A 10264-nucleotide genomic window follows, 5' to 3' on the forward strand; every position below is an offset into this window, starting at 1 on the left:
CCCCCCTCCCCAGACTGGGAAGAATAAAAAACTCAGTTCATGTGCTTTGACATGGATCCCGCCAATGGGCGAACAACCAGTAAAATGCTGTTATAGATTGGAAACAACTAATTTGAAATAATACAACAATCAAGACACCCATTTCAATTAGGCGACTATCTGCTTAAGATTTAAATATTTCTGGCAAGTTAAATTGACCTTGAGGCTTGATCCAGACCCGTAAGCTGAAGAGCCGGTTGCCAGTTTAAGCTCATCTGATGATAGTCCAGCAGATGAAGAGCCAATTATCATAGATCTGAAACAATCAATTTAAGAAAACATTCAAACCCTGGCACAAAGCTAAAAACTTCAGATGACTACATTTACTTTTCAAACTTGGACCAATAAGAAGATACAAATAAAACATTGATATTATTTCAGAAAGATGCATAAAACAACAGATGAGTAAAACAAAAGAAACAATTCAAAAGAAGAATTATGTGCAGAGGAAGAAACACCCTGACATGAGATGGAGAGATCGGCAACATAAATTAAACAAATGTATTCTTCATTTGCTTCCAATTTGTGGTGTTGATTACAGTGCAAACATGACATTTATTTACAAGCGAATTTTCCCATGTTTATTGCAAGGATGCAAAGTGGCAAGGCGATGTTGAAGACCTAAGTGAATTAATAAAAAGGCATTTCCTTTCATTCTCTGATAAGAAGCCCATATAGCATTAATAAAAATGAGTTACCTTTCATATGTCTCTTCTTCACATGAATTTCCTGATGAAGAAAGCCAGTCAACATCAAGAAAATTTGAACAATGAAATGAATCGCCGCGTTCGCGGAAACAGATGCTATCAGTTTCAAAGCATTGTTCTGGTTGCATGTCTGGGAAAAGCTGTCTACGAGACATTGAGGGGGTATACCTACAAGAAATGGCCACCGTTAGAGACAGTACAAATTGATAACTTCTTTAGAAAAAAGTTCAAATAGTAGCAATTAATTGAATAAGAAATAAAAAATATTGTTTTCCTTAACAAATAGGGCAATGAATAATAAAGCTGAACAAAATGGACATGGATTGGGCCTATATGACCACGATGTGCAAGTCACATGCACAGAATCAACTTCTCTAGTTGTCCCTTCAGATAAAACAAATAATTACTCTCTGATATTCTAACATGAAGTGCAGGGTCTGCACGAAACAAACCAGGTATGCAATTTAGAAATATCTACAATTACAATTGTGCATGTTTCCAGGCAATGACTTGTGAGGAATTTCCGTCTGTTCTATGCTTGCATCATCAATAGGAGAGTTGCTATCACATAGAATGTTTCCATCTGATAGAGATCTTTTGATTATTGACCTGCCCATTAAAAGTTTCACCATGTTAACCATACCTAGGAAACCAAATGATATGATGCATTTATGAATAACAGCTCCCCTCGACAAGTTCAACAAAAACTGAGCTCTCCATTCACTGAATCCATGTAGGTTTACTTTATCCCTTTAACAAGAATTTCACTTAGTGTGCATTTGATGCACCAAAATTTTCCATGAAAAATGGAAATAGAATTTCATTTCCAACTTTATGGTGTTTGATAGGGTTTTATTTCCATGGAATTGCCTTTTGTTGCTTGTCTCGGGAATTGATCTTTTCTTGGTTTTTAAGGAAAACCAATTCTCACCATTGGTGAGAATTTGAATTCCATGTTACTGTAGCATTTTTATTTTTACTTTTATTTTTTGAATTTTTATTTATTTATTTATTTTTTTTGGGTAATGAAAACAAATTCTAAGATTTATTGTAAAAAAATATTTCATTTTAATTGACAATTTTCATGTAAAACAAAACCAAACGAACACCCAAAGATAAATGATTTTCTTGATTTTTTTTGTTTTGACAATAGAAACAAATTTCATTCTCAATACCAGTAAATTATATCCCTTTAATTAACAATTTTCATGTAAAACAAAACTAAACGGACATCAAAAAACACTCTAATTTAAACATTTTTCACATGGAAAATTATACCAGTCAAACATAATAATTTACAATTCCCAAAAAAATAATTTCCCATAAATTCAATTCTCTAGAATTCGTTTTCTTTCCACCCAAATTTCACATTTGCAATCAAACAGACCCTTTTATCTTTCTTTTAAGTGCTTCTTTTGCAGGAAGTCATGCCGTTAGTTTTTGGTTAATATGTAAATATGTAGTATTGACCATGCTCTGATAATCAGACAAACATAGTTTCCGAAAGATTCAACAATGTGATGCAGGAGGATGCAAGTGGAGTAATGCTGAATTGTCAAATAGCTCTCTTCGGTGCGCACGTCGTGGCCACCCAGCTATACTCGGTGGGCATCAATTTCAAGCCCAAAATCCACTATTTTCCTTTCCGAAATTCAATTTTTAGTTATTTTTTGCCATTTATGGTAATATTTCGTTTCCCTTTTCCCATATGTTAGAAAACCCGAATTGAGCCAAATTTTTTACAACCTACTTCTTTTACTTAATATTTTATTCTGATGTAATTTCGGAATTTTGCCATTTTTGATAATTTTCCTATAATTTCATATTTTGTAGCTATTTAACCCGACTTGTGAGTTAATTTTGGTCATTCTGCATTATTAATAATATTGAGTTGATTTCAGAGTATTTTCTCTGATTTTTGGACGTTTTCTTTCGTTTTTTCTTACGAATCATCTGCTACAATAAGTCAATAGGATAATCACTATCCTATCCGGCGTCACAATGTGAAGGTGCTGACCAGGTGGGGAGAATATTGAAAAAGAGATGCAGATAAAATAGAATATACCTGCAGTTTTCGGGTGCAAAACTTCAAAACCCTAATATTGAAGCCTAATTGTTTTTCTAAAAACACTTCAGACTAAAGTATGAAATAATACGCAATGATCCAACAAGTATTCCTAACCCTTTATCAGAAATGTAGACTCGACTCCTTATCAGTAAATTACCAAAACTTCTCGACATACATCAAAACACATTACCAAGAATTTTCATCTCCAACGTCAGAACCACGCCTTCCCACATTGTAATGCTGGTCAGAATCTAGTTCCCAAAGAGCTGGTTTCCCCTGTTGTGGCTGGAAATGACCCAAGAATCTGCTCAAATGTGGAGAATTATGGAAACAGTAAATTCAGAACCATTTTTTATCAAATGCTGCACATTAAGCAATCTTGTTCTTGCTGCGTCTTAAAAAATGGGCTCTTATATTGACTAAGGACTCTGTTTGTTCTCTTTCATAAATAATGATATTATATCAAGTCAAGACATATTAGGGATATTATACATTTTTTTAGCTGCAAATCTTAAGAACCACTTGACTTACACGTTTATAGAATCTTGTTTTTCAGCATCCATGTAGGCATTACTGCAGTAGCGTTGAAGAGTTCTCAAGAACTCTTGAGATTGCGTCGCCAGTTTCAACTGGCCCCTTGTCTCTGAGAATATCTGCTCAGTATTCCAAATGTTAAGGATAGAGAATTTGAAACATTTCACTACAATGACTACAAAAAATTATAAGGTACAATTAACCTTAATATGAACTAAATGATTCAGATATTCTATGTTCAATCAGTAGAAAGACCACAGAGGCGATCAAAATTATTCATTTATTTTTTAAGAAAAACAATAGTTACAGCTTTTTACCAGCCATTATTAAAGCTCACTCTTCTGAGCATCATGAGTTCTAGAAATAATCAACTAGCAACCAACAAAAGTTTTTTAATTTTTATAACTTTCTGCACAAAAATACGGAGTAAATACTTTCTATTTGCAAACAGATGGGAAACACTAAACTTCTTAGACATATCACACAAGGATTACCTTATTGTGTGCTGCGGATCCACCATATTGTAGTGCGAGGGTGTCACCCATTGCTTCATAAATCCTCATCAAATCATCCGCCAAAGGAGATTCTAAGCTAATGTTTGGAACAACTGTATATCCTAAAGCATGCAACTGATGCCCAAGAGCAACCAGCCCAAAAACATATTGTGCAACATTCGTGCGGTCTAAACAGTCAATACAGTTTGTTCTTAGGACCCCTTTCTGAAACATTGGAGGCTTGATAGTATAACCTCCATCCAAGTCACCATTATGATTAACATTGACTTCAGCGTCCGAGTTTTGAACATCTTTAGTCATATTGCAGAGATCCACCTTAGCAGAATAATCACCCTTAAAAATGTTACTGCATTGAAGTTGAAAGTAGAAGAGTTAACATATAGTCAAAATCAATGGAAAAATACAAAAGCAAAGGACTGTAATGTTTGGCCTCCAGTGGACTCAACTGTTACAGCATCTCAGAGGGTATAAATCTACATGAATGCTAGCAAATTATGAGAAAAAATGTCCAGAAAGAAGAATGTAAAGTTAGTCAAGAGTAAATATCATATCTTTGACAAAGGTTTAAAAATAAAAAAAAAGTTCAACACTAACCTAAGAATAAAAAATATAAGCTCAAATACACTGACCAGATATAAATTGATGCTCATAAATCAAAGTATGTCATGGAATATTTTAAGTGCGAGTAATAAAGTGCTTTTAAAAGAAACCTGAACCAGACCTTAAATAGCTTTACAATAATCTTAGCAGTTAAGAAAAGTACCATAAAACCATGTTTTCATCTAATGATGATTCATTGGTTTTCACCATTATGCTTATAAATAAGTCGCACTTTAAAATTCCGTAGATCGCATTTTCAAAGTATTTGATTCATCGGGTAATGGAGTGAAGTAATTGTAAAGAGAACTAATGATTTAGAAACCAAACTATGGAAAAGACTAAACATACTCAAAAGTAGGACCGGTTTAGCAATTTCCCTTACCTTGAAGATGGGATTATCTGACAGTAAAAGAAGCCAGTCAAGTCCAATGCATTAGCAGCCACTTTGTCTAAGTATGCTAATACACTCGCAGCTTTGCTGAAAATAGACAGAAAATATATGTCAACTACTACACTTCATCGACGAAACAGAATGAAGCAAAATAGAAAGAAGAGAAGCCCCAATTTACTTTCTAGAGTACTTATTTAAATCCCAGTGAAGAAACATCAGACGATTCTCCCCTGTAAGATCTTTATTAATAAACTCTATGGCTTTAGCAAATTCTGCACGTAGAATAGATTCTCTTGGCTTCTTCTCACGAGTCTGGTAATCATGAAGAATATGATAGCAAAATGAGGATTAGATCCACTAAACATTAGAGGACTAAATGTTAAATCAGTGTATACCATAAACATACAAGTCCATCAACCACTACACAGGCATACCTTAATCAAATTCAATATAATAATAGGATTTCCATATCTATTTACTAAATTATCAAAATGAAGTTTGGTGGCTTCATACTTATTGTCCTTCTGTGATACTGCAAAAGGAAAGAGCATCAAAAGAGTGATATGTTAGAATTTGGAAAACAGCATGTCAGAATTTATGAGCCATACATGTGATGTTGGGTTTTATGTTCAATCGTGAAGTCTCCTGTGACCAAAAGAGGGGTATAGAGCCCCGGTTCTGCACAACAGAGGATAATTGTATTGGGCTTCCTTCTGGAACATCCTCTAGCACAATTTGTTCTGTCTCGACATCATTGGCCACACGTCCTTTCTCATTCACACCACGTTTTAAATATCTGCAATATGGAAAGGAACAGCAAATAGTGACAAAGTATAATAGAATGGAAACAGCAGCCTTTGATCTATAGAATTCGTAGTTAGATGGTTTCTAGAAGAACAGACCCTTGTGAGTCCAGCAAATCAAGAGGTACAGTACTGAAATGAAGCATACATTTCCGAAGATAGATAAAGTAGTGGTAGAATCAAGCACAGAGACAAGGTGTAGAATAAACTATGAAGTCAAGTTGAGATAATTATGCTAAAAAAATTGAAATGAATGCACTCCATTAAGAAGTATAGTCCAGATTGTTAACGAGCTGTAAGAAAATTAAAAAACGCCAATAACTTAAACGCATTCAAACCTGGTTCCAGCATAATGACGGGATCGTCTCGCAATAAGGGTTAGGTTGAAATCCCGCCCAGATATAGAAAGTTTGATCTGTTAGTAAAAGATAAAAATAAAGACCCTTTAAACTCATATAGTAAGAAGAAAATTAAATGATAATGTGAAAGCTCTATCATTATGGCAGTCAATGAAGCAAATGTATAACAATAAAATATACACTTCTTTTAATAACAAAGATTCATACTTTTACATCGCAGAAATATTGAAAACTATACTACAAATGCCTAAAAGCGTTAGGAATGAGTTACTAAAATTTTAGGAATAAATGAAATGAAATGAAACCAATCAAGATATGTGCAGCATATGTAATGATCAGGTAATGCAAAGGAAAATAATAGTATAGCTAATATAGTAATATTCTAGTAGAAATGATCAAATCTTGCTTCTACTTCCACCTTTGAGAAACACTAAGTGTAGATACCTGCTTGAAGAATCCATAAACCAAAGCTACTGTCCACACTGTATTCTTGAGCTGACTGCGAATTCCGCGGGTTAAAAACTCATTCCAGACAAACATTGTTTCATATAGGATAAGTCCTGTTTTATGATTGCTTAGATTTTTCTGAAGACTAAGCATAACGTGATAGGAGTAGCTGAAAAAGAAGTCCTTCGTAAGATCCACAGTGCGTAGGAGCTTCCTGTATCTATGTCATCAATACAAAAAAAATCAAGAGGATGACAAAATAGTTAATACAAGACCAGTACATTAATTTAAAATGAAATTTACAGAAGTGAAAATCTAATCTTTTTTATTTTTTATTTTTTTTTTTAAAAAGGCATCCCTCCTGAAGCCCTGGTGATACCTTGTCTCATTCAACATGTTAAATTTACATCACAACACCAGTGTGGTTTGCCCCTGCACATTTGATGGCAAAATACTGGCAATGGACACTAGAATAAATCTAACAACCGATAGATTGAGAGCAATACTAAATATACTAAAATTTGGTTGAGGATAGATTGAGAACAATGCCAAATATAAAATTAGAATATCCATAGATTCATTCTCTACTTTACTAACAAGAAGATGGGTGAACACTTATGTATAACATGAATTTAATAACTTGAAAGATCGGCATTATAATGAAGGGAGCACCCATAAAAAAGATAAAAACAGAAGTTACCCCACAGTATGGAACTGGTGTGCAATGATAAAAAACACAATCTATATCTAAAAATCAAATATATAAATGAGAGAAACACATCTACGCTAAAGATGATGATCATCAGATGCATAAATATAACAGGCACATTTAATTTTATTTACTGCATTCTCAAAAATATCGCTGACACTTTATATTTACATGTGGAATTGACAAAAGACCTGTTCTCATTCTTGGAATAAGCCATATTTGATTGCACTGTAGAATTGGGAACTGGAATCGTCTCGCTCTTGGCAATTGCATATACTTCATGACCACATATTGTTCCAATCTTCCTTCTTTTTGTGATAAGCAGCATGTAATATGGTTCCAAAAATTTTATGAACCCTGACATCGTAGAACGGAAAACCATGAGTTCTGATATTATGAAAAATCAAATTCTATTTTATATTATAACTGAAATGGACAGTTTGATAAAGCAGAAAAAAAAATTTAAGATATAACCCACCAATGATCCCATAGCAAGTGGTGACAAATTTCAGTCCACCGGTAGACTTGTTTCCTTCATGTATTCTTTTCACGAGGTCGTAGCATTCAATTTCCGAGTATGTCGTAGAGTCTTCGATGATGTTCAGCTCAGACTGTTCTGATCTGTCTATCTTCAAGACTTTCCAGCAAGTTCTACGTTTGTCTCGTCCAATCATATAAAAGTGCTGTTGCATCAAGAATTATAAGAGTAATTTAAGTGGAATAGTACATGAAAATGTATCATCCACAGATTTTCAACTACTTGTACAAGACGACGAGGAATAAGCTAGCAATAAATGAAAAAGAACTGCATCAGAAACAAACTAACGGTGACTGTGCAACAAAAAAGTCAAGACTCATTGTTAGGAGTTTTAAGTGAACCACATTATCTGATCCTAAACCTAACCACATAAATATAGGCAGTACCAATCTCATGAAGTCTCCAAATGAAAGATGTAATGTACATATGTATGCGTCATGCCTTTGAAAATGTTTTAAATGGTGATGTGTCAATATACAGCTATTTACATAATATTGACCAGGTCGATCATAATTCTACAACTAAAAATAGAAAGGTTCCCTTACCAAGAGAATTAAAATTGCGGGCAATCATTCATTGCATCTATGTTTGAGACATCTAATACAAACATTAAAAACTTCTCTTTTTAGTTGGAAAGTAAGATTTGTCAGTCCAGAGCCTCATTATCTATATCTATAACATCTGATATCTTCCTTGTGGTAACTAGATAGTTTTCTATTCAGAAATTAAGCCCCCATTTGGACCCCCACTATTTAAAATTTTAATTGTTAGAATAGTGGTTTTTTGATAAATGTGTGGTCAAAAACAAAGAAAAAGTTTTGAGATTACACGTAATATTATTTTATGGGAAAATGTGTAATTGATAAGGAGAGAAAGAGAAATGAATTATAAATTTATCGGGGGGCCAAACAAGGACTAAGTTTGTCTGCAATAAAAACTTGAAATCTTTGAACTTTGTCCCTTGGCAAGAGTGTTTAATACGTGCCAAAAATTTGTTTAAAGAATGTTAATAAGCACTCAAGACGAGAACGTTAAACCTTTAATTTAATGACGCTCAATGTGAACGCAGTCAAAGTGATATACACGTGTCTTACAATGTCTACAGATACGAAGCGCACAAGAATCCTTCTACAAACGTGACATGCACAACCTACAAACCCTTCTCTGTTATTATGTTATTTTTACTAGGGTTTTGAGCATAAGATGGACTACCAGATTCATCCCAATTCCCAACATACTGATGAAACTTTCATGTCATACCAAATTCAACTTCATCATTCAGAAGTTCTATAACTTTTTGATTTTTCTCTTACGATATATATTTAAGGGCAGGATAGCCTGTGTTTTCTAGGTGAACCGATGTAGTCTTTAAGTTTTCCCATAGAAAGCAACTCTCGTTATAAACATTGTTAAAAGAGAATAGTTACCCCTGACTCAATCATCATCTCCAGTAACTCTCAAACTACTCTAAAATTTCAGAGCAACAAAAATTGAGTCCACGCTCTAAATTGAAAATTCAAATAAACTAGAAGAAGTTTGTTCGCGTTTCTGTTAGTCAAAATCCAAATGCTGACCAGCATTTGAAAACAACTGTCTCAAGAAGATCATAAACTCATATCCATTAATTTGAATAAAAAAAATCGATATATCAGTAAATCAAATCCCAAAAAAAAAAAAAAAACATAAGATGCAAAAGAAGATCTAACTTATTGGCAAATATAACCATACCGAGCGTGTCTCGTAGAGCCTGAATTTCTGCAAATAGTTGCCGCTGCAGTTGGACTCCACATTGAATCGAACCTGTTGCTGACTGTTTTCCGGCGCCATGTTTCCAATCCCGAGCTTCAAACCCGGGCTTTGACTTCAAATCACAACTCAACTCCACACCACAAACCCTAGAAAGCTCTGCAGACCATCTACAGGCATACATACATAAAAAAAAATGTTCTTCTCCAACTCCTCAGCCTTCACTGCAAAAAAATTAAATAATAAAAATTCAAAGGCTCAATAGACTACAATGAGACTGAATTCCAAAACCTCTACGGAACCGGGGTGAAAAAAAGAAGAAGAATCAAAAAAAACATCAACTTGATAAAGAAGTGCATCTGGATTCAAAAATGCGAGAAAGATTGTTACATGTAAATAAAAAGGGAATGAATTAACTCAACCGTCGAAAGAGAAGTTGCGAAGAATGCAAGAGTTTAAGATGTGCACAGATCGGGAGAGCAGAAAGGGAAAGAAACAAAGCTCCGGCGACTACGTCCACAAAAAATAAGGAAAAAATTTTATGTACTTGCGTAGATATAAGTTGTGTTTAATTACAACTAGGAATGAATGCGGTAAGCATTGTATTTTGAAGTTTTTAATATTGTACTTGCAACTACTATTATTTTCTTTTTCTACAAATTTAAATGTTCCAAATTAGGATTTTAATGAAATTCAATGAAATTTTTTAAAATTTAAATATTCTAAATAACTAGTGAATTTATACAGATTTCATTAATAGAAAAATTTTAAAAGATTTTGATAGATTTCAAGTTTAAAAACAATTAAA

General features: G+C 33.7%; 1 protein-coding gene across 1 annotated transcript in view; it reads right to left on the reverse strand.

Moving 5' to 3' along the window:
• LOC111405038 (phosphoinositide phosphatase SAC2-like) overlaps positions 1-10035 on the reverse strand; it is a 10593-nt gene extending 558 nt beyond the window's left edge. The window contains exons 1-17 of the mRNA XM_023033730.1: positions 9879-10035; positions 9439-9680; positions 7651-7855; positions 7364-7529; positions 6461-6683; positions 5996-6072; positions 5463-5650; positions 5289-5386; positions 5033-5166; positions 4846-4941; positions 3843-4209; positions 3346-3467; positions 3005-3118; positions 1231-1355; positions 1108-1183; positions 738-959; positions 199-295 (exon numbers count right to left, since the gene is read on the reverse strand). Coding sequence (XP_022889498.1) covers positions 199-295; positions 738-959; positions 1108-1183; positions 1231-1355; positions 3005-3118; positions 3346-3467; positions 3843-4209; positions 4846-4941; positions 5033-5166; positions 5289-5386; positions 5463-5650; positions 5996-6072; positions 6461-6683; positions 7364-7529; positions 7651-7855; positions 9439-9537 — 2409 coding nt within the window. The 5' untranslated portion in view covers positions 9538-9680; positions 9879-10035. The remainder of the gene's footprint in view (positions 1-198; positions 296-737; positions 960-1107; positions 1184-1230; positions 1356-3004; positions 3119-3345; positions 3468-3842; positions 4210-4845; positions 4942-5032; positions 5167-5288; positions 5387-5462; positions 5651-5995; positions 6073-6460; positions 6684-7363; positions 7530-7650; positions 7856-9438; positions 9681-9878) is intronic.
• Between the last annotated feature and the right edge of the window lie 229 nt (positions 10036-10264).

Source organism: Olea europaea, chromosome 12 (genome assembly GCF_002742605.1).
Source record: "Olea europaea var. sylvestris chromosome 12, O_europaea_v1, whole genome shotgun sequence".
In the NCBI taxonomy this organism is placed as follows: domain Eukaryota; kingdom Viridiplantae; phylum Streptophyta; class Magnoliopsida; order Lamiales; family Oleaceae; genus Olea; species Olea europaea.